Source organism: Stenella coeruleoalba (genome assembly GCF_951394435.1).
Source record: "Stenella coeruleoalba genome assembly, chromosome: 4".
Classification (NCBI taxonomy): domain Eukaryota; kingdom Metazoa; phylum Chordata; class Mammalia; order Artiodactyla; family Delphinidae; genus Stenella; species Stenella coeruleoalba.
In genome coordinates, this window is record NC_137149.1 from 52,611,552 (window position 1) to 52,630,256 (window position 18,705).

At 33.9% G+C, this 18,705-nt stretch overlaps 1 protein-coding gene across 7 annotated transcripts in view; it reads left to right on the forward strand.

Annotated features, from left to right (window-relative positions):
• TBC1D19 (TBC1 domain family member 19) overlaps positions 1–18,705 on the forward strand; it is a 199,872-nt gene that overhangs the window by 91,072 nt on the left and 90,095 nt on the right. For 6 of the 7 annotated variants that reach the window (XM_079919380.1, XM_079919381.1, XM_079919383.1 and 3 more), the window contains 4 exons: positions 432–470; positions 1,990–2,102; positions 11,115–11,189; positions 14,473–14,535. In XM_079919380.1, coding sequence (XP_079775506.1) covers positions 432–470; positions 1,990–2,102; positions 11,115–11,189; positions 14,473–14,535 — 290 coding nt within the window. The remainder of the gene's footprint in view (positions 1–431; positions 471–1,989; positions 2,103–11,114; positions 11,190–14,472; positions 14,536–18,705) is intronic. The other variant, XM_079919382.1, reaches the window with a different exon arrangement.

Genomic DNA, 18,705 nt, shown 5'->3' on the forward strand with positions numbered 1-18,705 from the left:
ATAGTGGGATTTCCTATAAAGTATTAAGGCTTTTATTAGATTTGCTTTCATGGTAGATTAGAGTAGAAGTAGGGATTTGCAAATAAAGCTATCAATAAGTTTTGTTTTGTTTTTAGGAAAAAAAGTCAAAGATGAATGGACAAACATTTGTGTTGTGAGAAGATATTCTGTATTATTTTAACAAAGAAAATTAGTTTGTCAATCTTTTCTTCTGATTAAATATATTTCCTTTTCATTTCTACAAACTTGAAATAACTTAGAAAAAAGATTTTTCCACATATAAAGATAAATATTCTTATAGTTTCCTGGAGAGCCATTCAGCTTTGAAAATAATTAAAAGCATCAACACCCGAAAACATTTACATAATATTGTTCTAAATGTGGCTGATTATATTTGTATCTAATAATTTTATTTATTTTATCATTTTTAGAGCTTTTTGAAAATGAGCATGTACGTATTGGGCAAAAAGGTAAGCTTTTGATTATACTTATTTTAATTTCTGAAAATGAGATAGTCTCAAGTAAATGTCTGTATCGTATACCCTCAACTGAAATTTAATCTCTGAGAAGCTAAAGACCTAAAAAGGAATAAAATTTAACAATGTAGATAAAACAATGGGAATCTTTATAAAGAGGGGAAATGCATCAATTTGGCTTTATCAATAAATGTCAGGTAAAGAAGTACACAGATGGTTCACTAAAAAGGAAATGATAAATGCAGGCATGCATTTCTCAAGGATATTAGCTTAATCCATTCAACAGTAGAATTTCATTTTAAAATCAAAGAGCCAGGTTCTCTCTTTGATGTGCCCACACCCTTCTCATTAGTGTTAATAGGAATATGCTCCTGCATCAGGAGAGAATAATAGCTGTCACACTTCCCAGCGACTGTTCACCATGGTAGGGCTTAATAACTGAAGCAGCTGTTAGTGTTCTGGAGAGCAAATTTTCCCCATCTTTTTAAGATTCTTTTCCTTATTTTTATAAATCCTGTTTTGTCTTTGAAATATGAAGTGCAGGTAAGTCTTGTGTCAGAATAAATCTTCTATGGCAATTATATTATCATGTTCTAAACTCCCTAGTTCAATTTTTCAGAATCCTATTTATTTAGAAGACTGCATTTGTATGATTTGATATTTTCATTAAACACAATTGCAAGTTATCATGTGGTCCCTTTGTTTCATTCTCATTTAGTGTAAGATTTTTTTCCTTTTTCTTTTAAGAAGAAAATATAAGAAAACAAAACTGTTTGACAAATATCAGCAGTTGTCTAGTATTTCTTCTTTTGTTTTTATTTTTTGGTTTTGTTTGTTTGTTTTGGACGGGGGCTTAATTTCCAGACTTAATAGCTAGTATTTTCATTAACATAAAGATGAAAACAAAAGGATAATATATTAATTTTGTGAACTTGACTGCTTATGAATAATTTTTGGCCTTTTTAAAAGGTTATCAGATCTTTTTGTTTTTACTTCTTTAAAAATCCCTCTCTTCTGTTGATTTTGGCAGATAGCTAAAATGTCATCGAATAGAATGGATATCTACATTCTTTAGAATTCTCAGTCATAATACTTCAAATAGTATACCACTTCCAAACACTAGAACATTCATGACTTAGTAGAATATGCATAAGAAATTTAGGGTTTCTGTAGCTATGACTTCATGTGATGATGAAATCCAAAAATTATTCTACATATGCATCACAAGTTTCACATCCATGGAGCTATAGTTAAAGCACAGTGAAATCAAGGTACCTACATTAAAAACTTTCACCTGATGGGGTAGGAGGTGGAGGAGCTTACGGCTTGAAACTTACAGGGCTGTAAATAAGGCCACATCAAAAATCTGAGAGTAAAAGAAGATTGTCAAGATATGATGCAGTTATGTTAGACATAAAGATGAAATGTTAGCTTCCCAAAAGATTTTTAAAGATTTCAATGTTATTTCTTACATTATGAATTTTCTAATGAGATTTTAATATACTTTTGACAGTTCTATCAGAACAAGATAGTGCTGCTGCTCAACAGTATATCAGACAAGGAAGTCCCACAGCACTGAGAGCTGAATTATGGGCTCTCATTTTGAATATTTCCAGCCAACCTGAGGTAAGAAGAAAAAGGGAAAAAGGATGGGCCAGATTTGATATTTGTTTTTCAAAGACCTGCATTCAAAGTAGAAATATTTTTTTCTTAGTCTAATATTTACTCCCTTTTTAATTTTCAAATTCACCGTAGTTTAGAGTTCTAAGATAAGATTAACATAAAATTTAATCACTGTGTGCTTAACATAGATGTTTTTGTTATTAATAATTAGTTGGATAGGGTGAACCTATACATACAACAGAACAATAAGTAAAATCTTAAGAAGTGGAGTCCACCAATTCAGATCAGTGAAGATGTGTGGTAGAACTGGGAGTTATAATAGGGAGAAATAAAGATGGACAGCTCGATATACGTAAATGACTACTTTGTCCCTACAGTTACTTTCAAAATATGCACGATTTTTATGGGTTTAAAAATTGACAGATTATGTGGGAATGTTATTTTTCTAAGTATAAGAACATCTTATTTTAGGAAATAAAATGAATATGAAGAGAAATCACCAACAGACAGGTAATAGATTCAACAAAGAAACAAGTGTAAGACATTGATTCTTTTTGAAATATTTTGGAGAATTTTTTTTTTTTTTTTTTTTTTGCTGAAGCCCACTGATCCTATAAATCATCTATTTAAAGATTTTAATAAATAGCAAACTAATAGTTCCCTAACCTAGCAGTTAAAAATATGGGTTTTGTTTAGAATCATATGACCTAGTTTCAACTCCTAGCTCCCTCAACTTATTTGAAATAAGTCATTGAGTGAGTTAAATTTCTTCAAACTTCAACTTACCCATACTTAGATATAGGTAATAATTTTTATATCCCAGTGTGGTTGAAAGAATTAAATGAAATCTATGTGAGTCTTTTATTAACACAGTACTTGATATAACAGTTCACCATTGATGGTAGCAATAGTAATTACATATTACATGTAATTATGTTATAAATTAATTATAATTTATAATAATGCAGTTTTTAAGAAAATCAAACATTATTAACATATATTATAAAAACTACACCTGTAACCTTTGCAAATTGTGTATGCATGCTTGTGTGTGTGTGTGTGTGTGTGTGTGTGTGTGTGTGTGAGTATTTTAAATCTCCCGCTCTGAACAGCACTATCAAAAATCACTTGCTTCCTTTTTGAAAGAATAAACCTTGTGATTTATTTTAGAGCAGTTTTAAACCAAATGATACTACTGATGTTTTGAGGTGACACTTTAAAAGTAACAGTTTACAAAACAGTTTTGAGTGTACGCTGGGCATTTTTTGTGAGTGTATCAACTCTTGTAGAAGAGGTAGTAGTTCTTGTCCTGACCTGTGTAGATGACCTACCAACTTCACTGATCAGGAGCTAAGTTAGCATGTCCTGTCTCTGCAGAGGAACTAACTACTACCATTTCAAAAATAGATTTAGAATCTTTCCAGAAGTATAGTTGTAGAATAAAAGTAGTAATCCCAGATAATGATTGTATAAAGTTCAAAGGCAGTTTTTACACTTGAATTCTGGAGTTAAGTTATCTTGATTTTCTATATTCAAAATGGCAAATCTGTAAATAGAAATTAATATTATCAGAAGGCAATCTTGATTTTATTGAATAAAACATTTTCTATCACTTACATTTATTTTCACTGTAAATGTGTGACCTGAACAAACTATAGCGGTTCCGAAATAATTGTTGTAGGTGGTACATTAGAGGGTGGAGGGGGAGAGAGCGAGAGGCAGAGAGAGGGAGAATACTTACTTCTTATGAAGAACACTTTATCAGAACTTTTTGTTCAATTACTTTCCAATCACTTAAAATAAGCTACACATACAAATGCATCATAGTTGAGGAGTTAGATAAATGGAATATTTCAAATTTCACACTCATAAAGCTATTTTTAAAATCTTACCTCAATAGAAAGACTTGGGATTTAATGCTTTAAGTTCCTAGCAGTTAATTTAGTACTTTTACTAGAACATTATTTAACTTTGATTTTTTTCTCTTTTTAAGAAAATATGTGATAAGTTTAAAAGAATTGCTTTTATATGTTTTCTTTTCTACAGCTCTCTAGATCTCTGGATCAAAATATCCATATTTAGTAAACATTCATATTTAAATCTTTTTGCTTAATTTCAGTTTGCTAATTAAAAGTAGAAAATTGTCTTATACTTTGCTCTAGGTTCTTGCTTACTGATAAGATAGCCAAGATGAGTATTAACATTTAAGATTTCCTTTAGTGATTTCACAATAAGGTTCTCCACAACCTGACCTAAAGGTCTGCAATAATGCCTGACCATCCTAGATCTTTCTGGTCAGCTCACCTAGTCTTCCCAGTGCCTGTTTCTGTCCTTCACTCTCCTCAGCCACTTATTTTCAGAGTCTTAGCAAAAGATCTCACCTTCTCCTAACCAGAGAAAACAGAAGTCATCAGAAGGAACTCATTCAAATTCCTTCCACCAAACCTGTAAACTTACTTGCATCAGCACCTGTTCTTGCCTCTACTTTTACATCTAAACCTTGTGCAAGAAAAGTCTATGCTAGATGCTCCTACTTCCTTAATCCCATTAATCACTCAGTCTACCATAGTCTGGCATACACCCCACTACATGACTATAACTGTCCTAGCTAAAGTTACCAAGGAACAGTGGATACATTTTAGTCTTCACATCTACTGCATTTGATACTATTATCTATTCTGCCCTTGAAATATTCTTGGTCTTTAATTTAGTTCATCCTGTTTTCTTAGTTCTTCTTTCCCTCTTTTTCTTTTTTTTTTTTTCTTTTTTTTTAAGTCTGCATTTGGGTTCGCCTGCTAGACCTCAAGTGCTTGTATTTCTCAGAATTCAATTTTGATCCTCTTTTCACCCTGCACATTTTCCCTGGACTGTCTCATCCACAGTCACCTTTTCCATAATGGCTTCAACTCTGTTTTCAACCAAACTTTGTCTTAAGCCTAAAACTTTTATTTCCAGTTTCCTGTAGAACTCTAATACATGGTCTGAAAGTGTATCAGACTCATGATATCTAAAAGAAAAGGTATAATCTTTACCTCAATTTATTTGTGGTCATCCAAGAGATGCTGAATTATCTCTCTTCCCACCTGAAAAAAAAAAAAAAACCTTGTCAGACTTTTGTCTTCTTGGATATTCTACTTTTCTTTCACATGCAGTTTATTCCATCACCTTTTCTGAGAAGCCTTCCTAATATCTCCTCTACCTTGTCTTCTCCCAACTCCATCACTGCTACTCTTAGATACATCCTTCATTTTTCTCCCACCATAACCAGTGCAGGAGCAAAGACCTAAAGACAGAGAAACATATACCATACTTCTTACTTTATTTGGCTGCCTCCCTTTCTAGATTGAGTACCTGAGGACAGGGATTTTTTTCTTCTTCATCATCTGTAAAGTCAGTATCTTGTACAGCGTCTAGAAATGGTCAGCTCATCTAAATGCTTAATGAACAATTAAGTATAAACTGTTAGAAATGTTCTGTGAGTTCTTTGACTTCCTGAGAGTATATTTCCTTTTTTCTTTAGTTAAAGAGATAGTGTGTAAGTCTGCATAAAATATAAAATAGATACATATACTAAAATTTAAATATTCTCTGATGCTAAAAATTTGGGCTATTTTGCTTTTCAAAGATTGCTTTTTATAATCATAATTTATTACTGTTAAATATCTATTTTGCCAAAGCTTATACAAAATACTCTTGAAATATCCTATTACATTATTGGTAATTGTTATCTTTTATAAATTCTTGTTTTATAATGTCTTTGGTATTAGGGTAATGTTGGCCTCATAGAATGAATTAAGAAGTATTCCTTCTGCTTCTGTTCTCTGAAGGAGATTGTAGAATACTGGCAGAATTTCTTCCTTAAATGTTTGGTAGAATTCACCAATGAGGCCCTCTGGGCCTGGTACTGCCTGTTTTAGACACTTATTAATTATTAAATCAATTACTTTAATAGATGTAGGCCTATTCCGCTTGTCTGTTTCTTCTTGTGTGAGTTTCAGCAAATTCTGTCTTGTTCAAGTAATTGATCCATTTCATCTAGGTTATCAAATTTGTGGGCAGAGAATTGTTCATAGTATACCTTTATTATCCTTTCAATGTCCATAGGATCTGTAGTGATGTACCCTCCTTCATTTCTGATTTGGGTAATTTGTGTCCTTTCTCTTCTTTTTTTTAGTTAGCCTGGCTAAAGGCTCATTCGTTTTATTGATCTTTTCAAAGAACTAGCTTTTTGTTTCAATTATTTTTCTCTATTGATTTCCTGTTTTCAATTTCATTTATTTCTGCTCTAATTCTTATCATTTCTCTTCTTCTGCTTACTTTCAATTTAATTTGTTCTTCTTTTTCTAGTTTCCTAAGGTGGAAACTTAGATTATTGATTTTTAGATCTTTCTTGTTTTCTAATTTATGCATGCATTCAATTCTATAAATTTCCATCTAAGCACTGCTTTTACTGCATCCCACAAATTTTGATAAGTTACCTTTTCATTTAGTTCAAAATATTTTTAACTTTCTCTTGAGATTTCTTCTTTGACCCATGTGTTATTTAGAAGTATGTTGTTTAATCTCCCTGTATTTGAGGATTTTCCAGTTATCTTTTTGTTATTGATTTCTAGTTTAATTCCACTGTGGTCTGAGAGCAGACATTGTATGATTTCTATTCTTTTAAATTTGTTAAGGCTGTGTTTTATGACCCAGAATGTGGTCTATCTTAGTGAATGTTCCATGTGAGTTTGAGAGGAATGTGTATTCTACTGTTATTGGATAAAGTAGTGTACAGGTGTCCATCATATCCAGTTGATTGATGGTGTTGTTGAGTTCAACTTCGACCTTACTGATTTTCTGCCTGCTGAATCTATTTCTGATAGGGAGGTGTTGGAGTTTTATTTCAATTGGAAATGCATGGTTTATTTAATAAAGGATGCTGATAACCATCCTTCTGAAAGAAAACTCAGACCTTTGGCTTACCATATATAAAAATAAATTCCAGGTAGGTTATAAACATTTAGATTAAAAATATCAATTTTAGGGGCTTCCCTGGTGGCGCAGTGGTTGGGAGTCCGCCTGCCGATGCAGGGGACACGGGTTCATGCCCCGGTCCGGGAAGATCCCACATGCCGCGGAGCCTGCGCATCCGGAGCCTGTGCGCCACAGCGGGAGAGGCCACAACAGTGAGAAGCCCATGTACCGCAAAAAAAAAAAAAAAAAAAAGTCAATTTTAGAAAAAACTAGAAAAATATTTGTATAAACATGTGATGTAGGAGAGCCTTGCCTAAGGGAAGCAAGAAAATCCAAAGCCATAAAGAGTTTTTTAAAAATTTGTCAATGTATACCATAAACAAAAATCAAACAACACATATTAATTTGAAGAAAAAGTATTTGTAACACAAATGACAAAAGGTTAATCCTCATTATCAATAAAGAGCCTGACAAGTTAATAAAATAAATGTAATCTAATAGAAAAATATGTAAGTCATTGAAGTGGAAATTCAAATGACCAGTAAGCGTATGAAAGAATGTCAACTTTATTAGTATTTGGGAAAGTGCAAATTAATACAACAGTAAGATAACCATTTTTCATCCATGGAAAAGTTAAAATGGTGAGGATATAGGTAAACTTTGTGCTTCATGGGTTGCTGGTGGGAATTTGAATTGATACTTTTTTGGAAAGTAGTTAGGCAATTTGTAGTCCAACTAAAGATATATGTGCGTGTGTGTGTGTGTGTGTGTGTGTGTATATATATATATATATATATGGCCTTCAGCCTACAATCCTACCTTTGCCAGTTTATCCCATAGATACAAAAGCATATGTGCATGAGGATATTTATTGCAGTATTTGTAGTGACAAACAACTAGAAACAACCTGAGTAGCCATCTATAGGCTAAAGGAATGGTTAAATAAATTGTGATACATCTGTAGCACAGCTTCAAAAATATTAAAGTGTATGTAGTTATTAAAAAGACATAGAGAGATGACCATGATATACACTAGAAACTGAAAAATAAGTATAGAATGATTCCATTTTATGTTAAAAAACAACTAAAATCCTTAAATATTATATATTTGTATACGCATGGAGAAAAGTATGGAAGAATACAAATTACAAATAATGTTACAAATACAATACAAATAACATTAGTTTCTTCAGTGTGGTGGCAGGGAAGAAGAAAAGGTTATTAACTTTTTCTTTTTCCAGCTTTAGATTGTTTCACTTATTTTAATGGTCATATATCAGTTTGTAATTTTAAACTTATTTTATTTTTAAGAAGAGACATAACTCTAAGCATCTTAGCTTTTCCACTGTGTTCCCTAGAAGACATTAAAGTATAATACTATGCCCTTTGCCCGTTGTCAAGGATTGGTATTTGAATTAGGTGCTGTTCCTGCCTTTAAAAATGTTTTTTTATTCTAGCCAGAGAGATGGATTTAATAAATACAATAGAAGGTAAATAAAATAGTAAAATAATTTTGCTTTAGGTAAGAAATCAAAACAACATGAATGAGAACAAAGTAAGGCTTTTTAATTAAAATTAAAATGACTAAAAATAGCCAGTAAATCCCCAGATTATCTTTATGCAAAGAGCACTTTGCCTCAAATCAGAGAACTGTGTATTAAGCATCTTTCAAGACAAAGAAATCGTGTTTCAGGAAACATAGGGTTGGACACCACCCTGCCAAGGCAGCTGCATGCAACAGATATTCTTCTTTGTCCCAGACGAACCTGTCTCACAACTCTTATTTGAGGGAATGTCTTCAGAAAGAATCACGTAGACTGGGATGTACTGATGGAGCCAAGCAGTATTTGGATATGGGTGGAAACCAGGGCTAAAATGCCCAAGACATGGATGGAGGGATTTGGAGGAACACAGGGATCAGCTGAAGTAGTGAGATGATATTTCCATCTCTCTTTAACACAACTACTACCCATTTAGTCTTAACCTTTTTTTTTTAACCTTTATTATTTATTATGAACACCCCGACCAACTATTAGCCTGATGCTTAACTGGATTACGTCTTATGTCCCTCCTCCCTCTCTGCCTTCCCCTGTCTTTTCTTCTTTTTCCTTTCCTCCCCTTTTCTCTTCTTCCTATCTTTCCTCTCTTCCTTCTTATTTCTTATTCTCTATTAAATTAAACATTAGCCAAATCTTATCACTGTTTAGAGTTAGATTTTCTAATATAATACCATATTCTTTTCTTTTTTTTAACTGATTTTTTTGCTATTACAATTTTTAAAAATTTTTATTTTATATTGGAGTATCATTGCTTATCAGTGTGTTAGTTTCAGGTGTACAGCAAAGTGATTCAGTTATACATATACATGTATCTATTCTTTTTCAAATTCTTTTCCCATTTAGGTTATTACAGAATATTGAGCAGAGTTCCCTGTGCTATAACTGATTTTTATTTACTTTTCTAAAAACCTGGACTCAGATGTAAAGAAAAGTACACTGCTGATTCTATTGATCAATGTCATAAACCCTTAAATAAAACCTTAAATAAAACCCTTAAATCAAAACCCATAAATCAAAGTCCTAAACCCTTATTATTGTCCATTAGCCAGATGAGATGAGAGTGTTTCTCATTATCTCTTGGAAATTTATGTATCTTCTCAAGCTGTGCTTAAATCATGTACAGGTTAACTGCATAGGATTCTGTATAGTTATAATCATTATATTTTGAACTAAAAAATGAATAATAAAGGATTTTTAATCTAAAAAAAAACCCTGATGTTTTTCATATGCTCTATGATTACTTTTACTACCAGGGCTGATTTAGTATGTTTAAACTTTTTTATTTTATAATAATTTAGATGTTAGAAAGGCAGTATAGTGTAGTCACTCTGGGTTTTTATATAGGTTTCAGGGCTTTCCCGGGATCAAATCTTACTACCTTTGTGGACTTGGACAGCAAGTTACTTCTTTCTCTGGGCCTTAATTTCTCAAATGTAAATGGGAATAATAATCATTGTTGAACAGTTTTATTTTGTTGGTATGGGATTAAATAGATTAACTCATGTGTAAAACAGTTCCTGACACCTAGTAATTACTTAATAAATACTGCATTTGCTATATTTTTCTTTTTTAAAAAAAAATAAATTTATTTATTTTGGGCTGCGTTGGGTCTTCGTTGCTGCATACGGGCTTTCTCTAGTTGCAGTGAGCGGGGGCTACTCTTCGTTGTGGTGCACGGTCCTCTCATTGCAGTGGCTTCTCTTGTTGCGGAGCATAGGCTCTAGGCACTCGGGCTTCAGTAGTTGTGGCACGTGGGCTCAGTTGCTCCACGGCATGTGGGATCTTCCTGGACCAGGGCTCGAACCCATGTGCCCTGCATTGGCAGGCGGATTCTTAACCACTGCACCACCAGGGAAGTCCTGCATTTGCTATTAAATTACAGTTAATCAATTTAGCAAACATTGATTAAATACCCACCAGGTAGCAGATTTTATCCTAAGGGATGGGATTAGGTATATTTATTGATCATCTACTATTGGCCAGGCATGGAGACTGTAGTAGTGAATAAAAAAAAGTCCTGGGAACCTCCCTGGTGGGGCAGTGGTTAGGAATCGGACTGCCAATGCAGAGGACACAGGCTCAAGCCCTGGTCCGGGAAGATCCCACATGCTGTGGAGCAACTGAGTCCACGCACCACAGCTACTGAGTCTGTGCTCTAGAGCCCGCGAGCCACAACTACTGAAGCCCATGCGCCTAGAGCCCATGCTCCACAACAAAAGAAGCCACCGCAACGAGAAACCTGTGAAGCCACCGCAATGAGAAGCCCATGCACCACAACGAAGAGTAGCCCCTGATGGCCGCAACTAGAGAAAGATGGCACGCAGCAACAAAGACCCAATGCAGCCAAAAATAAACAAATTAAAAAAAAAAAAGTCCTTATCCTCTTAGTGTTTATAATACTATTAATGATCATTATTTATTAAAGGCATTATTTATTTGAGGCTGACTTTAAAATGTGATTGACTTTTAATGTTTTTGTTTGTTTAACTTTTAAATCTAGGATATCTTGTATTATGAGCAGCTTAAGACTAATGTGATACAACATGACCTTTTGGTGGACAGTTTAATTTATAAAGTAAGTAAAAGTATACATAGTTTTTCCATTTCATTGATATCATTAAGCAATTATTGAGTCTTCAACATGTAGGGACTGCACTATGCATGATGATACATATTAAACTTGAAAAATAATTTTAAGTGATCATTATACTTACAAAGTTAAGGTTGACCTTCAAAATTTGCAGTTTCTATTCAATGTTATCCTCCTTCCCGTTGAAACTGTCCTCATAATCCTTTCCTGACCCTCCCATTTATTGATTAAGAGAATGATAAGCATTTCCTGTCCTTATAAATTCAAGTTTTCCACACAAACTACATAAAAAGAAACTAAAAGGAAAATGAGATTATGGATTTTTTTTATCTTATTTGTCTCACAGTCTTTAGGGCCTGCTTATTTATTTTATTATTTTGAAGTCATGTTTTATTTTTAATTTCTTTTAGTTTCTAGACATATAGTTAAGCACGTCTCAAGTTTTATGATAAGGATTCATTGAGTTTTTGTTTCCAGGCATCTGATATTGAGACGAGATGCAGATGCTGAAAACGTGGTATAGGATATGACTGATTCTGGATTAATGATTGGGTTGTTTAAAAGACTTGGATTTTAGATTTAGAACTTGTAAGATAGAGGAGACGGGCATATTATTCCAGATCTTAGAAACAGGGGAGAGAAGAACCTAAAAATTTGTCTGGGTAAAACATAACCAAAGTTAATTATAACAATGACTACTAGCATTTAATGATTGCTTACTATGTGCCATACATTGTTCCAAACTCTTTACATAGATTGTCATCTGATCCTGTTAGCTACCTTGGGTGGTAGATACCAGCATTTGGGCTGTAAATGATAAATGCATTTTTTCCTGGAAAAAACTTGCATTCTGCAAAATCATGCTTAAAAATAAGAGCTTATAGGAAAAATAGCACTTTTGTAACTAAAGTGCTAATAGAAACAATAATTGGGAGATGAATTGGACAACTCAGGCAGGCTGCTCCTGCAGGAGTTATTAAAAATGTACAAAAATAATAAAGTGTAAATGCTAAAGTAATGCAGATGGAAGTGGTGCACAGCACCACTGGGGCTGCTTTTCAGGTGGGCACAAGAGGAAGTGCAGAAGCTAAGAGATGTGCAAGGCTGGGGGTGTGCCTCTCTGGAGAGGGGGCTCCCGTGCAATCATTCATTTTCCATTCTCTTGAAATACAGTTATAAGGGCTCATGCCTGTGGAGGACTTTGTCCTTTCCTGCTGCAGGTTATAATTCTACTTCTGCTGTTCTGGCTTCCCTTTTTTAAAGAAAAATTGCATATGAACGAACACAATTTTCATGTTATACTGCCATCATTCCCTTACTCACCAGCCACATATTGATACATGTGTTGTAGCAAAACAGGAAGTACTATCATTTTACCATTTTACAGATGAGGGAACTGAGGTAAAGAAAGAGTAAAGAAATTTGTTTAAATTCATATATTAAATAGCAAAGCCAAGATTTGAATCTAGGTAATCTGACTTCACAACCGTACCTTTAACCACTGTGCTCTACAGAGAGAAAAGATGAGGAAATTTAAGAGGATGCAGTCTTTTGATGAAAAGTCTTGACTCTCACAGAAGTTTTTACATAGATTTGGATCACAGGTACTACTATTAACTTTGAGGTCAAATGATTGTGCTCAGGGGATTGTTTTAACAACAGCCTAAGAGATATTTTGGGCTTTAAGACCTTCAATCTCCTTTCTGTTCAAATGAGAGAAGACTCAACAAGAGAAGTTGTTCAAAAAATCCAAGAGTGCTAGCATGAGAGTTCTGTTTGCTGCCAACATGAATTTCAGTTAGAATCAGTAAAAAACAAATCTGTCATGAGAAAGAGGTAAACAGTTTGTGTCTGAAGAATTGAATATAAGTTCTGCTAGAATCAATCCTGACTGTCCACAACATGAGTGTTTTTAGGAAGATATCTGTCTCTGGTTGTTTCTGACTTGTATTAGTTGAGTTCTGCTGATCTTATTGGAACAACTCCAAACATTATTAAAGTCAGCCCTTGAGGAAATGAGCATTTTTAAATTATTTGAAGTTTCATTACAAGTCCCTTTGGCAAAGGCTCATTTTTAATTTAACTGAAAGTAAAGTAGAATTATTTTAGTGATTAAAGAAATTAATGAAACAAGGCAATGCTTATATACAGAACACCATCAAACCCTCCCTAAGCTAAAATATCTAATGGTTCTCTCTGGACTGTGTTTTTTTCCCACAAACTTGCCTTGAATCCACACCATCTACAGTTTTCCACCACTTGCTATGATGGACAGTTGACCTGTCAGTTTCTATCAGTGTTTCTCAACCTTTTCTTCATTATTATCCCTAAAGAGAAAATTTTCTCTAATATAAAAAAATTAAATACCAAAGAATAAGATTTTGGTGGGTAAGGATAAGCTTTGGAGGTCCACAAACCATTGTACTATGTAAAAGTTTTTGATCCCCAGGAACGAAGTCTCACCCCTTAGAGGCAGTATCATCCTCGTTGAGATTGCATGGTCTCTGCCTCTGCCCACGTTGTGACTTAGACTGGCTCCTTTCTTTCCTCTTAGTCTGCGTCTTTCAGTTTTCCCAAGCGTAGCACACATTCACTACCTCCAGAGTCATCCACAGCTCATTTCATCCTCCTGTAATTGCTGCTTTGATCAATAGTCTGATTGAATTTTGTAGGTTGAGCAATATTATCATAGATTCCTGCAATATTTCTTTGTAACTGTTCCGATATTTCTACTATGTATGTTTTCTTGCTGGTGAGATTGAAGATAAACATTGTCTAGTTTGTTTGTTTGTTTGCTAGCAAGCAATGACTTGCAAGTGAAACATCACAAAAACATGAAAGATTTTTGGTATTTTGAGGAATGGCAAGAATGTGGGTCTGAATAGTGGAAGATGAGATTGGAACAGTAATTTGAGGCCAGATTGCTATGGTTGCTTTTGGATGTTGTGATTGCATCTCCTTTTCTAATTTTAAGACACCTAAATATTAGATTTAAAGGAGATAAAATTGAAATAAATAATAAAGAATTACTAATGGAACCAAAAAGACTGTGAACAATTTGTAGTCAAATAATGTGTCACTTATATTAGTCAAGTAAATTTATAAGTTTACCTGTGATAATTCTAGTGATAAAATCTAATTGAGAAGTTTATAATCATACATAAAAATAAAATCATTGCAGTATTATTTCTAGATGTTGCCTTTATGTCTTAGTACTATAGACATATTCATTTAGGTTCTCTTCAGTGCTCTCTACTTTTAATTATAGGATGTGAAATTGACAGCAAGCAATGATGATTATTATTTTGTATTTGAAGATTACTTATATCAGGTAAGTTGAAAAATTAAAATATGTAATGTTCTTGTTTTAAGTTCTCTAACTCAGGATACTTTAGAAGATATCTCTTTTGTTAACTGAATCTTCCTGAAATCCACTATGTTTATTTTTTATCTAATTAAATGTTCTAAGTTTGGGATAAGGTTAATTTTTGTTCTTACATGGGACTAGGTAGGAGAATAAGAGCTACATATCTGCTCCAACCAGGAGAGGTATATGCACAGATTTTTTTTTTATATACATGTATCAACTCTTTTTTACATTCTATTCCCATATAGGTCATTTCAGAGTATGAGTAGAGTTCTCTGTGCTGTACAGTAGGTTCTTATTAGTTATCTGTGTATATATGTCAATCCCAATCTCCTAATTTATCCCTCCCCCCCCATAACCATAAGTTTGTTTTCTACATCTGTGACTCTATTTCTGTTTTGTAAATAGGTTCATTTGTACCTTTTTTTTTTAGATTCCACATATAAGCAATATCATATGATATTTGTCTTTGTCTGACTGACTTCACTCAGTATGACAACCTCTAGGTCCATCCATGTTGCTGCAAATGGCATTATTTCATTCTTTTTTTTACGGCTGAGTAATATTCCATTGTATATATGTACCACATCTTCTTTATCCTTTCCTCCGTCAATGGACATTTAGGTTGCTTCCAAGTCCTGGCTGTTGTAAATAGTGCTGCAATGAACATTGGGGTATGTGTATCTTTTTGAATTATGGTTTTCTCCAGATATATGCCCAGGAGTGGGATTGCTGGATCATATGGTAACCCTATTTTTAGTTTCTTAAGGAACCTCCATACTGTTCTCCATAGTGGCTGTACCAATTTACATTCCCACCACAGTGTAGGAGGGTCCCCTTTTCTCTACACCCTCTCCAGCATTTATTGTTTGTAGAATTTTTGATTAGGCACGGATTCTTAAATTGAATGTCCAGTTCATATTTCAGTCATCCCAAGACGTTCAGAGAAAGCATTTTACATGATAGTTTTCTATTAAAGGCCTTGAATAAATAATTAAATGTTTTGAAATCAGTTTGAAGCATTGTGATTACTCTTTGATCATTTCATGTGCTGATATTGTGGGTGTTTGGATTTACCTAGGTCTTTTTCATATCTACTAAAATAGAAACATCTTATCACAAATAGGAAATATGAAATTTATGTAGAATTGCTTAAATAATACTTTTTTTAAAGATCACACACACATAGATAGATAGATAGAAGATTAATAATTTGATTTTGAGTGAATGTCAACATGTGTCATGGAGAAAATATCTAGATTCCACATGACAATTTCTGCTTCATTAAATGTAAATCAGTCCCAGCTGTCTGGATTAGCAGGTTTCTAATTGGTAATAGTGGTGGTAGTTGTGCATCTGTTTAAGAAAAGAGTTAAATAAGATTCTCTCAAGAAGGTTTAATTAATCATATATTCCAAGAACTAAATTCCAACGATTTTATAAAATTTATTTATAAAGCTAAAATTTGAAATAACCCTGGAAACAATTTTAAGGAAGTTTCAGTGATTTTAAATGTGCCATTAATTTTTTTAATTTTAAAAAACAGTAAAGATTTAAAATCCCATTCTTCAACATAATTAAAAGTTGGAAAATACAAAAATCTAAAATCTTATTTAAGATTTTTTAATAAGTAAATCTTATTTACTTATCTAGCTAATATGTAGCCTAGTACCTAATTCTTAGTACTCAGTAAAATTTTGAATGTACAGTAAAGTTAATGCTTCATTTATATATTAATGTTTGTTTCCATACTTAAGAAATATTGAGTGGAAATGATTAGTTTTGGTATTGTATCATAAGGAGGTCCACAGAACCATCCCTAGCAGAAAAATCAAAATCAGTGAAAATTATTTAAAAAACAAAAATATTTAAAGTATCTGGGGCTTCCCTGGTGGCGCAGTGGTTGAGAGTCCGCCTGACGATGCAGCGGACATGGGTTCGTGCCCTGGTCCGGGAAGATCCCACATGCCATGGAGCGGCTAGGCCCATGAGCCATGGCCGCTGAGCCTGCGCGTCCGGAGCCTGTGTTCCGCAACGGGAGAGGCCACAACAGTGAGAGGCCCGTGTACCGCAAAAAAAAAAAAAAAAAAAAAATCTGGAATCTGTGTTAAGGTCATACATGAAGACAGCAACAACAACAACAACAAAAAAAACATTTATTCAAGAAAAGCTACTAAAGCTCAGAACAGTCTGTAGCACTTGAGTCGTGATGCACTCTCTCCCTCCCCTCACCCCCAGATCATCATGATGGAAGCTTCAATTCAGCTGAGTGTGGCCAGGAAGATGGGGTTCCATTTCCCTATAACTTCTAGTCAAGGGCTGAAGTATCTCTATATGAGGGTCAGGTAACCAGTATTTCTCACACTCCTCAGCTCTGTGTTGCAGATGCTACATTCCAGAAGAATGCAGCCAAGAAGTCAGGGACTCCCTGCCTTCAACTCATAGGGCAGACCTCTGTGGAGAGCAGGTTTGAGTAACCTCCATATTTATTTTCTGTAGTGTCTGTACCAACTTGCATTCCCGCCAACAGTGCACTAGGGTTCCCTTTTCTCTGTACCCTCCCCAATACTTTCTTTGTCTTGTCTTTTTGATGATAGCCATTTTAACAGGCCTGAGGTGATAACATATTGTGGTTTTGATTCACATTTCCCTGATGATTATTGATGTTGACTACCTTTTCATGTATCTGTTGGCCATTTGTATGTCTTCTTTGGAAAACTTCTATTCAGTTCCTCTGCCCATTTTTTAATTGGGTTTTTTTTTTGTTTTTTTGCTATTGAGTTGTAAGAATTCTTAATATATTTTGGATATTAACCCCTTATCAGATATATGATTTGGAAATATTTTCTCCCATCCTCCCATCCTTTTCATTTTGTTGTTTATTTCTTTTGCTTTACAGAAGCTTTTTAGTTTGATGTAGTCCCACTTACTTATTTTGCTTTTGTTGCTTGTGGTTTTACTGTCATATCCAGAAAATCTCTGTGAAGTCAAGGAGCTTTTTTTCTGTGTTTTTTTCTAGGAGTTTTATGGTACAGGTCTTACATTTAAGCCTTAAATCCATTTCACGTTCATTTTTGTGAGTGGGGTAAGATACGAGTCTAATTTCATTCTTCTGCATGTGGTTATCCAGTTTTCCCAACCCTATTTATTATTGAAGATACTATCCTTTCTCCATTGAGTATTCGTGGCTCCCTTGTCAAATATTACTTGACTATTTATGTGTGGTTTATTTCTGGGCTCTCGATTCTATTCCGTTGGCTTGTGTGTCTATTTTTATGCCAGTGCTATACTATTTTGATTACTATAGCTTTGTAGCATAGCTTGAAATCAGGAAGTATGATGCTTTGTTATTCTTTCTTGAGATTGTTTTGGCTACTCAGGTTCTCTTGTGGCTCTATACAAATTTTAGGATTGTTTTTCTATTTCTGTGAAAAAAATGCCATTGGAATTTAAATAGGGATTGCATTGAATCTATAGATGGCTTTGGGTAGTATGGACATTTTAACAATGCTAATTCTTTGGATCCATGAACATGGGATATTGTTCCATTTGTGTCTTCTTCAGTTTCTTTCATCAAAGTCTTGTACTTTTCAGTGTACAGATCTTTCACCTCCTTGGTTAAACTTATTCCTTAGTATTTTATTGGTTTTGATACTATAGTGAATGGAATTATTTATTTCTTTTTCAGATGTTTTGCTGTTAGTGTATAGAAACACAGCTGTTTTCTGTATGTTGATTTTGTATCCTGCAACTTTACTGAATTCATTGTTTAGTTCTAGCAGATTTTTGGTGGAATTCTTAGGATTTTCTACATATAAGATCATATCATTTGCAAATAAAGATAATTTTATTTCTCTCTTTCCTGTTTGGATGCCTTCTTTTCTTTGTCTTGCCTGATTGCTCAGAGTGGTCTTGTAAAAACACCAATCAATTCATGTTACTTGTGAGATTAAAACCAAAAAGACCAAAATCCTTCATGAAGCCTACATGACTCTGCGTGCACTGGTCCACCTCTTCAGCCTCATTGTTCACCTCTGCCCTGACACTCTGGTACAGTGTATTCCAACCACTCTGATCTTTTAGTCCTCAAGTTCACTATACTTCTTTCTACCTCAGGGCCATGAGACCTGCAAT